Raw genomic sequence first — 18,337 nt, forward strand, 5'->3', positions numbered from 1 at the left:
AATAAATCTCCCTCTCTTTTCACTTAGGTATTTTCCTTTTGGAATAGTGTTTCTTATTGCTGGCAAGATCTTGGAAATGGATGATCCTACAGCTATTGGGAAGAAGCTGGGCTTTTATGCCATTACTGTGGTTTGTGGCCTGGTGGTTCATGGACTGTTCATTCTGCCAATGATGTACTTCTTTATCACTAAGAAAAACCCCATTGTTTTCATCAGAGGGATTCTTCAAGCCTTGCTAATTGCTCTGGCCACATCATCCAGGTATTAAACACTGATATTACTAAATACCTATGAGGTCCTAATTAGAGCTGGCTGAAACTTGGAAGTTCAGGTTCGCAGGAAATGTCAATATTTCAAAATTTGATTGCATTCCGATTCTGAACCTGATGAAAAATTAAATATGGCCCCCAGGATCTCAGCAGCTGGTGAGTGAAATTGCTGCTATTTGGTGGGTGACAGCTGTGAAACAGACAAGAATCATGTCAGTTTCACTCAGCAGATGCTAGGGCTTCCAGAATTAGTGGTCCAATGTGCTAATTACTGTCAATATTATAAGCATCATTATCCCCATTCTACCAATGGGTAAACAGAGACACAGAGAGGTTAAGTGACTTGCCCGAAGTCACATGGAGAGTCTGTTCCAGAGCTGAGAACAGAACCTAGGAACTTCGATTGTCTCCTGGTCTACCTAGTCTACATTTCATCCGTATGTTCCTGAAATCATAATGGTTCCAACTAAGGCCATAAAAATTAAGGGACTGTCCGCATCTCTATTATAAATTTAATTTTACAGGATGTTTATAAAATGTAATAACTTGCTAACTGAAATATAGTACAGTATATTTTGCAAAGTGAAATCAGGAGCAAATTGTGTTTTGGCTGGCTTTATAAGTTCTAATAAAGTTTGAAAGTTTAAGGCTATTTTTTAAGTTTGTAGCTTCAGATGCGTTTGTATTCCCCAGACTCACAGATGATGATGATCTTACAGTCATAGATATTAATGTTGGAAAAGGCCTTTCAGGCTCCCTCTCAACCCTCTTCCCTGATCCCACTAAGATTTCCTCAGTCCTGGTTCTGAAAACTTATAATGCTGGTGACTCAACATCCTCACTAGGTCATTTATTCCATTACTTAATTCCCCTTACTGTAAGGACATTTTCTTATCTATTCATCCTGTATTTTTCCTTCTTTAGGACTTGTGCCTCTCATTGTTTTACCTTTCTCAGCTCTAGGAAAAGAGTGTTCCTGCCTCATCTTCCAGTTTGTACTGTAGAAAGATAATGGCATTTTTCACCAGGTTAGATTCCCATAATTACCAAGTGTGGTCATACTGGGGCTTTATAAAATAGGACAGTTACTTCCTTTGTCGTACAGTAGATTCTCTTCCTTCACATTTGTGAGTTCATAGCCAATGCATTATTCCCCTGATCTTTTCTGCCTCATTGCTTTCTAAACAGCTACTTCCTCTTTTGATTGAAGCAGGTCATTATTTCTTCCTATTCGTATTATTTTTGGTTTCTCTCATCACCTGTCTGCCTCTATCTCTGAGCCCATCAGATCATTCTTCAAGTATTAGCTACCTTCTCTGTAGTTTAGTCTCTAAATGTACGGGTTGGTCATGATATCATGAATTTTCCAAAGTTTCTTTTCTAAAATGTACCAAAATCATAAGTCACAGATATATTGCAAAAGTCAGGCCTGATTTCTAGTGACCAAACTACAGACCCAAATGTCTAAATTGTGCTTTGTGTTTACACAGCCTTCCTCGATAGTCTGCACTGGCATTGCAGACAAAAGCAGAAAATTGTGCACATTCTCAAATGACTCTGTGCATAGCTTTGTATGCTGCATGTACAATTGCCCGTTTGCAGCAACAGATGCATTTTTTTGCAAGTGCAATGTAGACTTTTTAAAAAAAGCAATACATTATTTGGTGTTTTTCCTCTTAAATGGTAGCATCTTGTGATGAGATAGTTGAACTTTTCACCTTGGTTACAGTGAGAAGAATAGATACTGCACATAACTGAGTTGTTGCCAAAAGAACATGCACAAATAATTGGTTTTGGAAAGTAAAGTTGCTTCTCCTGACAGTCATCACATCTGTATCTCATTAAGTAATACTTGTCACAAAGGCAACATATTAATATTAATAATACAGGCATTGGATTATCAGATCATTTTAAAGCAGAACAAAAGGTTGGCCTACTAATGTGTCTCTACCGTATGTTTCTGCATCAGTGCATGCCTACATCTAATGATAGACAGAACACTGAAAATCAGTGTTCTTGTATTAAATCCAGCCACCACCGGGTGTGGAAAGATTTCTTTAGTTAAAGATCATAACTATAGAAAAGACATACCGTGCACAAAAAGTGAGACAAATCACTCTTGGGAGATTTCCCTGTTCATGTCAAGGGCCAGCTGTTTTCCTTGCCTATTACTATTAGTTATTATGGTAGCACTTGGAAAACCCACTCAAAGATCAAGGCCACACTGTACAAATACCTAGCAAAGATAGTCTCCATTCCACTCTAAGTGTCAGACAGGATACGACAGGTAGACAAGACACACAAATGGGAGTGGGAGAGTGCAGATGGGAAGGATGAAGTGTTTTAAATACAGATTATACTAGATAAAGCCATGGCCAAAAAGTAAATTATTCTTCACCTGGCTCTTTATATGTAGCAACACTAATGTAGACTGACAAAGCTTAGTGAGACTCTAGTGGATAATTCATCTTTTTACTGAATTTAGTGTTAGTGAAAGATGATGGAATGATAGATCAGGAATCTAAATACATCTAGCTAACCACAAATCAGGTAAAACAAGGCAGTGCCAGCGCAAGCCTCCCCACCCCGACTCCTTAATTTGCCTTATCTTTGTTTTTCAAGGATCCTTTCTGAGGGTCATTCCCCATAGCTAATTTAGTTCTTGGCACCTCAACCAAGACTGCAAGTAAGGGTGCCACTTTGTGGAAATGGTGCTGGTAGCATTGGGATGTGAGCACCTGTCCACTACAGGAACTGTAAGCCACCAAACAGTCATCTCATTGCAACGACTTCACTGACCTAAGCATAACTGGAACCCATAACCTATAAGTGAGGGGTTCTCCATCCAACAATCAGTCCCCATGTGCTGTCCAGTTTTATCACTTTTGATGCCAATGACATGCTTAGCATTTGTATGGAAATGTCAAACATATAGGGCAAAATTCTGACTTCTTTGCACATATATATTGGTGGAGGGCAGAAAGGGCAGAAGTTTCTTTTACCCTCCTCCTTATTCCCCCAAACAGTGCACCCATACAGGACCATAGTAGAACATGTATTTGTTTCCTTACATGCTTGGCGGGGGTCCCAGTGACATACTAGGTAGCATTCCATAGCCCCAAAAGGGTGAGGCCAGCTAGTTTGGGTGTTGATCCCAGGCTCTGAGGCCCTGGGACATTGTTTGGCTTTGGTGACAGGCACTAAGGGAGGTGCAGCAATGAGGTGTGGTCCAAAGTATGCTGTAGCCTGGCCCCTCTGAGCCATCCTGCCTTGTTTAGTCAGCTTGGCTCAGGGAACATCTGTCACTGTTACGATTCCTCCACCCAGGCGCCTCTCGCAGTGTGAAGGACAGAATTTGGCGAATAGATAGAATGCCCCTTGGTTTGATTATAATTTCCCTAGGACATGTAGAGGTCTTTTTTTCTCCATGGTCATCTTTCTACAGCGTCAGTGAATCAAAGGCAGCATCTTCTCAATAGTGCATCCCATCAAAAGAAGCAGTTCTCTTTTCCCCTGCACACAGAGTGTAAATAAAATGTGAACATTTCAAGGGGCTTTTGCTTCTTATGAAACTCTGAGACCTTGGCTCTTGTGCAGTGTAAATTAAAGACAGATTTAACAAAAGGGGGTGTAACTTAATTCTTGATTAAGTCAGCTTGTTGACTTTCTGGAGCAATAATAAGAATTAGGATTCATTTGCAAGATAAACAGGCAGGGCTAAACAGCTGGAGGAGCTTTTTCTATAGAGACTGGCTCTTCTATTTCTTTGTGGCCTACATTAGCGCTTTGCATAACTGAAATATTGGTTTGTATTCAATCCTTGCCCCTGTACAATCACTAAAATGGAGTGGGATAAACCTATAGCTGTTTTGCAATTGCTTGTCAGTAATACAGTCCTGAGTGGGACAAGATGCCTCCTCTCTTTACTAATGGCTTCAGGAAATCTGAAGAATATTTAGCTATTTAAAAACAGTGCTTTAGATTTAGCCTCAAGGTATGGGTTAAGTGTTAAAACCTAACAGTTTCCTCAACATTTGACATTAGACCCCCAAAGCTGCTTTCACTAACACTCAGGTCAGGTCTACACCAACAAGTTAGATCAGCACAGCTACATCACTGAGGGGTGTGAAAAATGCTAGATTTGAGTTTCATTTAAAACTGCCACGTATCAGAGGGGTAGCCGTGTTAGTCTGGATCTGTAAAAAGCAACAGAGAGTCCTGTGGCACCTTTAAGACTAACAGGTGTATTGGAGCATAAGCTTTCGTGGGTGAATGCCAACTTCGTCGGATGCATGCACCCACAAAAGCTTATGCTCCAATACATCCGTTAGTCTTAAAGGTGCCACAGGAGACTCTGTTGCATTTAAAACTGCAAAGTTTAGGACAGGCCTTCAGAGATTAGTGATCCTTTTGATTGAACTTGGGCCAATTTTCAAGGGAACCTAGCACAGTCTATGGTTCCCAATTGAAACCATGCAAAACTCAGTAGCTTCATGTCTTATCAGTGGCTTTATAACCTATTGGACTGAAAATAGGCCCCATAATTAAAAATTGTAGGTTTTGCTCAGTTTTGCTTTAATTTTCAGATTTGTTTGAGCCTGAAACTGAAAGCAAAGTTTAAGGATGTGAAACAAGAAGAAAAGGTTCACATAAACCCTGCATGAAGTAGAATTTTCAAGTTTTATTCTGCTCTTCTGAGTGGGCTGCTGTCTGTCTGAACATACAGTTTCGCAAACTACCACCAGTATATCCTAACTGCAAGACAACATTTGGCTCTTACCTCATCTTTAGTGGGACTTTTTAATTATTCTTAATGTGGCATTTGGTAAGTAGTCTGTAATGTGAGAAAGGGTGGTGAAGGATTGTTCTTAACATGTTGTGCCCTCTGGATGCATTAAAACTTATAATAATGTAAAAACTTTGAAAAAAGAATAAACATTTTCCCCTCCTCTCCATACAAAGAAACACAAGGATTCACTGTAAAAGAAGCTGTTGAGTTGCAAGAGATGTTTTTATAAAAGGGGTGGATGTCACTGCAGAACTCTAAGTAGCTCAAGAGTGGTAATAATGGATTTTAAGTTCATTATTCATTATTATTGGCAGCTATGCCTATGGTTGAACTCCCTAAAACTGTCCATTATAAGATGTTGGTTTCTGTTTTACATTTATATTCCAGTAGCACCTAGAGGCCAACCAGGTCAGGGCCCCATTGTGCTAGGCGCTGTACAAATCTATTGCAAATGATAGACCCTGCCCTGTCTTTTCGATTGAGTTTACAATCAAAGAGACAAGACATAACTGATGGATGAGATGAACAAGCAGGATGTGGTAAAGGACAAGGAAGAGGAGAAGAGAGAACAAAAATAGGATGTGTGCAATTCTTGGCCAATCAGGAGCAGTAATTTCAATTTGCCCCCAACCTAGCCAATCTCAGGTTTGTGATTTCTAAGCTGTTCTCCAGCTCACTAGGGATCAAAAGGTGCTACAGTTATATGGCTGCTTAGTGGTGTGTGTGAAATGAGTCGGTGGTCTCTGACTCCGGGTATGTCAACACTTAAACTGCTACCACAGCACTGCAGAGGCACTTCAATGTAGACACTGCCTAGGCTGACGGGGGGGTTCTCCCGTTGGTGTCGGTAATCCACCTTGCCGAGAGGAAGTAGCTATACTCACAGAAGAATTCATCCAAGAACCTAGTGTTGAAAATCCACACCCCTGGGAGATGTAGCTATGCTGATGTAAGTTCCCAGTATAGGCCAGCCCTAAATCTTCTTAGTGCACAGATATCTCTGTCCCAGTTGGCTTCTTTGTTTGCAGCATCAGCAGAGAGGGTAAGGAATGAGCAGGCACAGACACTCAACTGTACTTTCACTGGTCCACAGAAGTGATCCCACCAGTTCATCATGGTTTAGGAACCTTGCACTTTGTTTGTCCACAGATCAGATACAATAGAGGGTTTCAGTCCCCAGGGCTATTTATCTGACATCTTTCACCAACACTAAATTCACTTGGAGGGCTGGGAGGAGAGAGTTTTGGAGAGTTTAGCTCAAGGAGTAACCTGTTTTTTAAATAATCCTGTTTACTGTGTAACCATTATGAATTGTTGCCTAAACAAGTATTTTATTTTTGGTTTGGTGTCAGTACTCAGTAGGCACTGGCACAGTCTTAAGGGCGTACACTGTCCTCAGTCTGTGTTCAAAACTCCCATTGTTAGTAGGAGCTGAGGCCCTTAACTTTGATAAGCAGGAGGAGAAATCCTGTGTAGGCACAGGATCAGACTTGCACTTTAATAAAACTGCACTATTTACTGTATGCCTGAAGGGAGATGGGGTGGGCCTGAGACATGTCCTCTAGCCCTATCGGAGCCGTGAGGAGATCCTTGCTTTTCATCAGGGGTGGGCAAACTACAGCCCGCGGGCCATTTTAAACTGGCCCTTGAGCTCTTGCTGGGGAGTGGGGCGTGGGGCTTGCCCCACTCTGGCACTCTGGTGCTGCAGCCGGGGAGCAGGATCAGGGTCGCTCCACGCAGCTCCCGGAAGCTGTGGCATGGCCCCGCTCCGGCACTCCATCCAGAGAGCAGGGTCAGGGGCTCCTCTCTGGCTCCTACACGCTCCAATGGCCCCCTCCAGCACTACAACGGGAGCTGCAGCAGTGGTGCCTGCAGATGGGGCAGTGTGCAGAGCTCCCTGGCCACGCCTCTATGTAGGAGCTGGAGAAGGACATGCTGCTGCTTCCAGGAGCTGTTTGAGGTAAGCGCCACCTGGAGCCTGCACCCCTGAGCCTCACCCCAACCCCCGTCCCAGCTGTGATCCCCCTCACGCCCTCAGAACTCCTTGGTCCCAGCCCAGAGCACCTCCTACACCCCAAACTCCTCATCCCCAGCTCCACCCCAGAGCCCACACCCCCAGCCCTCACCCCCCAACACACCCCACTCCTCCATCCCAGCCCAGAGCCCGCTCCCGCACCCTGATCTCCTCATTTCTGGCTTCACCCCAGAGCCCGCACCCCCAACCAGAGCCCTCACCCCCTCCCACACCCCAACCCCAATTTTGTGAGCATTAACATCCCACCATACAATTTCTATTCCCAGATGACCCCTTGGGCCAAAAAGTTTGCCCACCCCTGCTTCATATCTTACCCTGCTTCAAAGCTTATCATCAGGGCCATCAGCTTTCTGTCTAACGAGGATGGGGTGGAATTTCCTTCTGAAAGTATCAACAGTGATGTTTTGTTTCCAGAGGTATCACAACTGCATGAGGCACTTTCGTTCCTTGACCCTTTGGTGACTAAACATACACTATGGCTTCTGCGGCACCTCCAGCCCTTGCTTTCTACCTTATAGATTATAAGGCCAGAAGGAACCATTGTGATAATCTACTCTGACCCCCTGCATGACACAGGCCATAGAACTTTCTGAATTAATTGCTGTTTGAACTAGAGCATACTTTTAAGAAAAACATCCAATACTGATTTAAAAATTTGTAGAGTGGGAACTGAATCATTGTCTCTTGCGTAACAGTGCAAAGCAGAATTTGCATACACATGCTCAAGTGCCTTGTGCGCATTAAACACAACGGACTTGCTCTTGCTCTCACAGAAGCTGTCAGGGTTCCCTCCCCACTCTGAACTCTAGGGTACAGATGTGGGGACCCACATGAAAGACCCCCTAAGCTTATTTCTACCAGCTTAGGTTAAAACTCCCCCAAGGCACAAATTCTTCCTTGTCCTTGGAATGGTATCGCTGCCACCACCAAGTGAGTTAGACAAAGATTCAAGGAAAAGAACCACTTGGAGTTCCTGTTCCCCCAAAATCCCCCCAAACCCCTTCACCCCCTTTCCTGGGGAGGCTTGAGAATAATATACCAACTAAATAGGTTAACAAAGTGGGCACAGACCAGCCCTTTGGTTTTTAGGACACTAAAAACCAATCAGGTTCTTAAAAGCAGAATTTTATTATACAGAAAAAGTAAAAGAAGCACCTCTATAAAATTAGGATGGAAGGTAATTTTACAGGGTAATCAGATTTAAAACACAGAGGATTTCCCTCTAGGCAAAACTTTAAAGTTACAAAAAAACAGGAATAAACCTCCCTCTTAGCCTAGGGAAAATTCACAAGCTAAAACAAAAGACAATCTAACGCATTTCCTTCCTATTACTTACAATTTGTAATCTTAGATGCTTAGTTCAGATATGGCTTTAGGAGATGTATTTTCCCTTCCCTGGTTCCTCGCTGACCGGAGAGGAGAGACAAAACAAAAACCTTTCCCCACAGATTTGAAAGTATCTTCTCCTCTCATTAGTCCTTTTGGTCAGGTGCCAACCAGGTTATGTGAGCTTCTTAACCCTTTACAGGTAAAGGAGGGATTTTATGCTACCCTTAGCTGTATGTTTATGACAGAAGCCAATGACAAAACTCCCATTATCAGTGAAGCCATTTGGGCCCGATACATAAGCAGACAGAAGCGAAGATAGGAAATAGTGCTTGAATGCATACAGCATTGAATATGATCTATATGCAGGGGAAGATAGATGAGTTTGCTGCTTTTAATGTTATTCCCTGAGGATAAAACAGCTTCCAACATGTGTTTGGTTTTTGTTTTGGATGTTTTGCAGCTCAGCCACATTGCCTATAACTTTCAAGTGCTTGTTGGAGAATAACCATGTTGACAGAAGGATTGCCAGATTTGTGCTGCCTGTTGGGGCCACGATCAATATGGACGGAACTGCCCTATATGAAGCGGTGGCAGCAATCTTTATTGCTCAAGTAAACAATTATGAGCTGGATTTTGGACAGATTATTACTATAAGGTATAAACCCCAAAACCCAGCAACCTTTCCATTTGACTCATTAAATCTGTGATGTTCTCTCATTTGTGTATCAAGCACATTACTGCCTCTGCAATGTTCAGTTCAAAGCTTCCTGTAAGATCAGGGCCAGTGTGGAGGGAAATCTTATTAGCACTATCAAAACAGACGTGAACAGAGAAATATATCGCATTTCAATTGGTTAAACTGGCTTTTTTAAAATCCTTCGCTTTTAGGCCAGTTGTAGCTCATTCACTTAGGATTACAACTTTGTTGCTCACAGTGTTTAATTTTCCCCCCTTGAATCCTATAAAAAACGAACCCCTCCAAATCCCTGTGCTGTTGGGGATGCACTTCCAGTGCATAGGATGGGGATGTTAAGAACACACCGGCTCCTTCCCTCCACAAATAACTTTCAACATTGTAAACTTAAATGGTAAGCTCCTCAGCAAAGCGCTCGGGCCTTTACACCACAGGAGGGCCAGTGCAGCAATCAGCAACCCTAAGTAGCACAGCGGACCAGGGGAGGATTCATCAAGCGCAGGCAGTACGGAAGACAGCTGTAAGGTTGCTTCCCAAGGACCCCTCAGAGGTCTCCATAAAAAAGGGGGATGCCAGGCACAACAGGAATGAAGCATGGCAGAGAGATTCCACTGCATGGCCCATAGGGCAACCCCAAGGAGGCTGCTGTAATTTACACCCCCAGGGCTATTTAAGTTACAGAATGGGCCTCTTCAGCCCCCAGCATGCGAAACGCACAAAGGTGGTTTAAAGCCATCATAGTTTCCTCAACCCCTGGCCTGTAAATTCTGTGCTGAGCCTCTTAGGGGTGCAGCACAAAGTCTCACTCCACATATTTTCTGTGTGTGTTTTATAAAAAAAAAAAAAGTCCTATTTTTTCTCATTGGGGTTTTGTCAGCCTTAAGCTAAAACTGGAATAATTAATTATCCCTTCCTTCTGAAAGAGAGGTGGCAAACATTCAGGAAGTGCTGAACAGCTTGGGTGGAAGGCTACTTGAGACAGGAAATATAATAGGAAAAGAAATAACATACACTGTGTGTAGTTTTCCTCTAAATCATTATGTAGCTCAGGTTTTAAAAATTACTTCCACTGCTGCTTGTAAAAGCAAATTTAATAACAAGCAAGTTCTCACTGGCTAGAGAGCACTAACTATAGATTCTATATTTTAAACACAGGGGAGGGATAGCTCAGTGGTTTGAGTATTGGCCTATTAAACCCAGGGTTGTGAGTTCAATCCTTGAGGGGGCCACTTAGGGATCTGGGGCAAAATCAGTACTTGGTCCTGCTAGGGAAGGCATTTCAAGGTCCCTTCTAGTTCTAGGAAACAGGATATCTCCATCAATTTATTTTATAATTTAATACCTTCTTCTTGAAAATAGCATAACCAATCCTAAATAGAAAAAAAAATTCCAACCAGTTAACTATTGCCAGAATAATTTCACTGCCTGCCAAAGAATGCCTCAGGAGTGAAACCTGCAGGTTTCCAGCAAGGAATGAATGATTAGAAAAACATTCATATAATGAGTAATGCCTGACCACATTAGAAATCTACCTACCTACCATCTACCCTCTGACCTCATCACCATCATATCTGGGCATGTTTACACTGTTGTGGCCTGCACATCTTCAGTTCTAGTGTGTATAAGACCTGAATGACAACAGCAAGAGAGTTTTTTCAATTAGCTTCTTCCTATAACTGGGGTCTGCTTATGAATTAATGGGAAAGTTTGGTCAAATTAGAAAAAGACATCAATCTGGCCCATATGAGCTGTTGCCTTCTCGCCCTGTACTAAAAGTGAGAATGGTCACGTGCAGGACTATGGATATGTCTACTCAGCTGGGAGAAACATTTCACAGCCCAAGTAGCCACACATGTGCTAGCTCTGCTCAAACTAGCGTATGCTAAAAATAGTGCGTGGCTGCAATGTCATGGGAGGGGGCTTAGCCTAGTCACCTGAGTGCAATCTTGGCCACCCTCCTGAGTACATATTTGGGTGGCTAGCCCAAGCTGCCTGTCATGATGCCGAGGCCACATTGCTATTTTTAGCACACCGGCTCATGCAGAACTAGCACATGTAAGTCTATCCAAGCTGGGAATCACACTTCCCAGCTGCTGTGTAGACATACCCTTAGCCTTTGTGATCTATAATTCAGTTACACTTTAATTAGAGATGGGTCCAGAACAAAGATAAAAACAAGTGGTATGTTATAAAAATCATCCAAATGGAAGAGGCAGATGGGAAGGGTGATTTGGAAGATTAGAGAACAAGAAGGATGATGGGAGATGGAAAGAATGTATGTTGTAAACTCCTCGGAGCAGAACCATGTCTGCTTATGTGCCAAGCACAGGCTTCATGCCAATAAATAAGGGGATATAAGTAAAGCCAGAGTAGGAGGAAAGGGACATAGGAAGATTAAAAAACAAATCAAAGAGAGGGGGGAAATCAAGGGTAAAATGGAAGGAAAGAGAGGGAGAAAACAGATCGTTAACAGTGACGGGCCCCACACCAAAATCTAAGCTTGCATTCCACCACTGAATCTAAACATCATTGGTCTATGATGGGACAAACACTCTCTAGATTTAGATGCTCCCGCGCTGGGAGATTTGAAATCTGGATCCACCCTGAACATTCCCAAATTTCAGGATGTTCTGGTTTGATTATTTATTTATTTATTTATTTGACTCGGCCTATTATGAAGATAGGGTTGAGCTGCAATCCTGGATTGAGATCTGGGGCTAAGATTGCAGGGGCTTGTTGAGGCCATCTCTGTAGAAGTGAAAGAACTAAAGACACTCTCCTAGCCTTGCCAATTTCCTTTTAATGTAATTATGCCAACAAACATCTCTATTTGGGGCCACTGTTTAGTGGCTGACTGTGTGAAGTTGGCCTGAAAAATAGCATGAGCAACAGCAGAATTCCCTGATCTTACTAATTAAGGGCCCTATACTTGCTTCCAGTTAAGTCACTGGTAGTTTTACCACTGACTTTAATGGGAGCAGGAGCAGGTCTAAATCCTGGTTGGCAACCCAGTCACAGAGGTTCTATTCTGAAATAGTTTGGTGTCCTGATCAGCTGTCCAGGGAACCTGTAACATTCACCACTGAATTTCATTTCCATTTTGTACATTGAGATCACATTCCTTTCTATTTAGGCTAGGCACACCACCATGGTATCCAAATGCCATACAAGCTTTAATTTTTTTCAAATGGCTTATAAATCTCAATTTTCACTCTCTCTCTGCCCACATAAGGAATTTATTTATGTATTGTGGGAAAGCTAAGACTCCTAGTGCCATTGATTCATTGTGTGGGTTTGAGTAAGTCAATTAACATCTCTGTACCTCAGTTTCCTCATTGGAAAAATAGGGATAATAATAGTTTGAGGCTTAATTAACTAATGTTTGTAAAGAATTTTGAAATCATGGGATGACAGGTACTGTATCAACGCAGATGGTTATTACTTACTATTTCCTTTAGTAAGTCACCCACTTACTGTCTTTATATTTATGTTTTGTCTTTTTCTAGTAGCTGGCCTAGCTCTCTTCCTCCCATCTGTCTCTTTCCAAGAACATACCCAATCATTTATGCTCCTGGAAAAGGGAATCCATTTTCCAAAACAGTACTAATTAAATATAACACCGAACAAATATGTAGTAGGGAGCTTAAGTCTGCATGGAAACTAATATTTGTATCAGAGATGGTCTCAAACTAGAATCCTGGATCTGAGACTCCCACCCACTGAACATGGGGAAGAGGAACTCAAAATGGTACCCTCAATCTGAAAACACCTAAGCTTTGTCTCACCTAGATCATGATCCAAACACTCTGACTCAGTCCCATTTCTTATTTGAAGTCAGACATTTGGTTCAATACTCAGTGTCAAATTAAAATGAAGTTTTCAGTTCATTCATTCAATATTTGTATTGTGATAGAGCCTAGAGTCCCCAGCCAAGATTGGAGACTGACACTCCTGCTAAATACTGTACAAAGACGTAGTGAGCGGCAGTCCTTGTTCTGAGGATCTTACAGACTAAGTAGATGAGGCAGGCAAAGGATGGGAGACAGGAAATATTAGAGGAACTGAGAGATATAGAAACTAAGTGACTTGCCCAAGGCCACATGGGAAGTCTGTGGCAGAGACACATTGAATCCAGATGTCTTGAGGTCCAGCCTAGTTTCTTAATCACAAAACTATCCTCTCTTTTCCAGAGGATGGAATTTAAGTCTGCCAGGTCCCCCTGCCCTCTTCCTGCCTGGCTGAAAAATATGAGAATCAAACAGGAGTAGTGACTGGTTTCTATTTTCCAGAAACATAAGAGGAGGATGAAATCATTCCTGCTTGCTTCATACTTAGACCCAAATAGATGAAGCCAGGATCTAGGATGAGAGCCTCACCCCTACTCCAGCCCATATATGCTGTCTAGAAGGGCTAGAACAGCATAAAAAGATTGGCCAGAGAGGGTTCCCTTGGTGCAGGACCTACAGACAACATCTATTAGGTTCGTTCCTTGCCATAGGGTTTACACTGAGGGTGGGTGTATATCAACTGCAAGTCTGTAGTATGCAGCACTGAAGAGATTCTGGGAACAGGCTGACATCACTGAGACAGGCCCCCACAACTCTTCAAATTACATTGAAGGCTGCAAAGCGGCCTAGAATCAGGAAGGTGCAAAAGTAGCTTAAAGCCACCTTAGCAGCCCTCCCTTCCCTTAGGTCAGAAGTTCTATGCTATGACTTAGAGGTGCAGCGCAGAATCTGACCACTGGAGCTCACCTACTTGGCTGTAGGGATAAAAGATGAAAGTGTAGCAGGCTAATGTGCCCCATTCTAGCCATCTGGCTGATTTCTAATCACAGTTCATAAACTCCTGTTGCAGTGGTTTGTGTGTGAGTGATTCGGGTCCAGAAACAGTCAGGTAGAGATACGTTGTTACTGTGTGTTATTTCCAGCCATGTGATATGGCTGTTAAATCTTATTGTTCCTCTTCTTGTTTCAAGTATCACAGCAACAGCTGCCAGCATCGGTGCTGCAGGGATCCCACAAGCTGGCCTCGTGACTATGGTCATTGTTCTGACATCAGTTGGGCTGCCTACCGATGACATCACTTTAATTATTGCAGTTGACTGGGCATTGTAAGTAACTTAGTGTCTGAACCTTCCTTCCATCTGCAAATCAAGTTGTTTTTCTGTACTCTGCATGTCAATCCATAGACGCTTAGGGCGTCACAGCTGTCACTTCTGCACATCATAATCACTGGGAACTTCACAGAGACAGCAGGGATAGAACTCGAGAAAGCACCTAAACTAACGGAGACTCTTCATTAGCAGTAGAGAGTCTATGGCCAGAGCTAGCTGAATTAATAACAAATACAGTCATTTGTTTTGAATTTCAGCTCTTTCTTTGTGAATTGTCCATGAGCAGATTTCAACTTTCATATCCTTCATTATTCAAAACTGTTCAAGTTTTTGGTATCTAGATTACGAGCAGTTCAGTTCTCAACTCTGATAATGCACAGGCCAGGTCTACAGAGATAATCTAAATAGTTCAGTATTTTATCAGTTAACTCAACTGTTGGCATTCATGCTCAGACATGATAACATTTTGCAGTGTAGATGAGGCCATAGTTGAACAGTTCTGATTATATAAATATAATACCAGTAGATATAATACCCTCTCTCTATTTACAATAGCAGCTTTTCTTTTATTCTAAATAAGTCCTACAATTTAACATTTCTTCATGATTCCTCTTAATACAATAAAGATCCATTGCACAAGATGCTACAAAAGTGCAATTACAAATTCATTGTATTTTATTTAAACTTACAACACTGAAAGTACTTTATGAAGTATTAGGGAAAAAAAGTTGGGCTTGTGCCCTTTTTTGTTTCTGTATGACGCTTAGACAGCCTGAAGGTTTAGTATTTTTTTACACTTATTTTTTACTTTCAAAAATATCAGGAATGTCAAATCTGGCCTTTCTTGGTTTTGCTGGAGAACTTCTGGGAGGTTTCAGGAATGTTTACTGTGACCTCTAACCTTTAAAGGGCAAGGGTGTTGAATCTATAACAAAGCCATTCTTTAATTGTTAATAAAGCTCAACAAAAACAAGGTGTTTAAACATTCTGACTAAAAAGCTCTTCCCCTCTCAATTACTCAGTTCTGCCTCAATACTTGTAAAGTCACCATTTCACTATTTATCCAGTCATCAGAGCCATTCAGCCTAGACAAGACTTGAATTTCTAGTGTAAAACCAGCAGAAATTTAAAACAAACAACAACAAAAAACCACTTCAGGCTCTTTCTACACTATACAAAAATCAAAGACGGGTGCATGCCCAATTTTTTTTTCCTTTGCAGGTCACCTTGAGTGAGAAGGGCATACTTACATTTCTTGGACTAGTGCTTGGCAGTTTCATAAACCTATAGATGCAAAGTGAACTGATCTGTTTATATTGTGGTTAGCTTTACAAATATTTTCATCATTACATTTGGGGGTAGAAAAACATAAAGGTTGCTTAAGTGATCTGATAGTACTGAAATCTCCATTACAATGCATTAGTTGTACTACTTGTACAACAACTCATTTAGGTAACCTTAGTGGGTACGTGAATTTAATAATTTTATCCAGTGCCCAAGAAAACCCCCCCACACACTTCTTACCTACTTTGTTAAAATGCTGAGTACAAGTTTTGTATCTGATTACATATACCCTCTTATCAGACCCCAAAATAGCTTCTTCTTACTCAAAGTGCCTCTAGGCAGAATCCAAAACTAACGATCCAACATGTCTTTCCAAGAGTCAAAACTTGTTCACAAGCTAAGAAAAAACTTGTAAGACTGTAATAGCACCTCCTGCAAAAACCTGCTGTAACTATATTTTTGCATTTTACTTTTACTTGTGAAGCTCTTCATCAAAGCAGAGTCAAAAGCAGTAAGTTAAGGCTAAGAGGGATAGACACATCTAGGTCCAGATTTTCAAGTGCAGTGGACATGCAATTTTCATGTGTAGTTACTGTAATTGTAGATGTAATTTGGATAACTGCATGCAGGTGCATCTAATTAGGCTTGCAAATTAGGCATACAAATTAAGCATGCATAAAGTGTATGAAAAGTCTGGCCCATAGAGTTTAAATCCACTGTGTTCTATATGCTTTGAAATCTGAGTAGTATGATAGTGGACCTTCATTCACTTTTATAAGCCAAACATCTGAATGATTCTGAATCTCAGTTTTATTATACAAATTCATAAATTAAGTTACCAATATGATACAGTTTTCAATGTCTTTCACTCACAAAAGGATACGGTTAGTTTGAAATACATGCAGTGTAGTTGTAGCCATATTGGTCCCAGGATATAAACGAGACAAGGTGGGAGAAGTATTACCACACCTACCTTGTCTCTCTAACTTGAAATACACCTCTACCCCGATATAACACTGTCCTCGGGAGCCAAAAAATCTTACCATGTTATAGGTGAAACCACGTTATATCGAACTTGCTTTGATCCACCGGAGTGCGCAGCTCCCCCACCCCCCGGAGCACTGCTTTACCGCGTTATATCCGAATTCGTGTTATATCGGGTCGCGTTATATCAGGGTAGAGGTGTATTGTCACTTGGAAATAATGTATTAAAAGTAGTTTCAGATACTACCCTTGTCAGTGAGTCCCATCAATATTTGTGGTTTTACAATCCATTTTTAAAAAATATTTTTTTCTTAGCATTGCTGTGTGAGAGACCTGTACAAACAGGGAGAAACAGATTGATTAACTGACTAAACAGGGAGAACACTGAAATTGATCCCAGGATATGAGAATCGTGAAATCTATTATACACAAGATGCTGTCAAATGCACAGAGTCAATAAACTGAAAATATTCTCTCTCATTTCTTTCTGTCCTAGTCTTAAGTGTTACTTGTAACAATAGCAGGTAAGGTGTATTCAGACAGGAGTGTGATATGAGTTGACTGTTTCCCGTTAGTTTGATATTGCTAGGAAAGCATTGTTATTTGGGTATGTTGTTCTGGAAGAGAGTAAGAGGCAAATTGCAGACTGTACTACACACAGTGATCTCCTTATCCAGCATTCTGGGTGCTGTGATTCTTCATTTATCAGGGACCTGCAAGATATTGATTGCCCTCAACTCACTTGAGTTGAGGAACTTGGCATTTTGCAGGATCAGTCCCCAAATCAGACAATATTCTGAATTTTTAATATCTAAATACTCAAATACAATACTATTAATAGAGGCAAATAGCTCACAGATTGTGGAGAAAACAGCAATGCTTATACTTGAGTTGATTTTTTCTAAATATTTAAAATGTTTAATCAGTATGTACCTGTTGCAGGTATGACTATTTCCAAGATGGAGCACCTGTCACCTAACACCACTGTTTTGTTTGTCAGAGACAGATTTAGAACAATGATCAATGTCTTGGGAGATGCCCTCGCTGCTGGAATCATGGCTCATGTCTGCAGAAAGGAGTTCACCAAGGATGGTGATGAGGTAAGAACAAGACAAAATGAGTCAGTCTGGAGCAATGAACTCCTTGTCAGTATAAAAATATTTTAAACATCAACTTCTCACATTCATTTATTCTGGATTAAATTTATATTAATGGAAAGAACAAAATTAGGCTATGGATCAAAATGCAAAAGTAGGTAATATTTGTAGCATTCGTGTAAAGGATTTACCTTTTTTTTAGGAAAGTACAGAAGATACATTATGGAGTTTAAACAATTGATTGTTGCCCTTTAATGAGGGATGATATTTTAAACTCTGGAGGTGGGGAAAGGAAGTATCTCCAAATATAGGATAGCAGTTGGATTTCATCACTGTGCACCATCACCTAACTAAGCAGGTAGTGTCAGAGTCATGGCTTTTTAAAGTCATTCCCAAGAGTATGACCCTACAGTGCAAGGTATTTGTTTGAATACTGTACCACTAGAAAACCCAGAACACTATGTTGTGGGCTCTATAGCGCATTGCACAAAATGCCATGTGCCACATGTAGGACCCTCAGGAATACGTATATAAGAATTAAATGGGGCCAGGGGTGTAAATAGAGCTCTACAAAAGTCAGAAGTTTTTTCCATGAAATTTTATCCATGACATTTCTCTTTCCATTTTGGATTAGTTCACAACTCCCAACATTTTGTTTTCTTGTGAAGTTTTGGGACAATGCTTTTTAAAAAAAAAATAAAAATCAGATCATGCAAAAAGCCACTCTGGCACAAAAAATC

The 18,337-nt window shown here is 41.3% G+C and overlaps 1 protein-coding gene across 1 annotated transcript in view; it reads left to right on the top strand.

The window, feature by feature from the left end:
• The window catches only part of LOC112120554 (excitatory amino acid transporter 5), a 97,848-nt gene that overhangs the window by 76,862 nt on the left and 2,649 nt on the right, over positions 1–18,337 (top strand). The window contains exons 7-10 of the mRNA XM_024219677.2: positions 28–261; positions 8,883–9,077; positions 14,095–14,229; positions 17,501–17,600. Of these exons, the coding sequence (XP_024075445.2) occupies positions 28–261; positions 8,883–9,077; positions 14,095–14,229; positions 17,501–17,600 (664 nt within the window). The remainder of the gene's footprint in view (positions 1–27; positions 262–8,882; positions 9,078–14,094; positions 14,230–17,500; positions 17,601–18,337) is intronic.

The sequence above is a fragment of the Terrapene carolina genome, unplaced genomic scaffold (assembly GCF_002925995.2).
Source record: "Terrapene carolina triunguis isolate 2854851 unplaced genomic scaffold, T_m_triunguis-2.0 Scaffold102, whole genome shotgun sequence".
In the NCBI taxonomy this organism is placed as follows: Eukaryota; Metazoa; Chordata; order Testudines; family Emydidae; genus Terrapene; species Terrapene triunguis.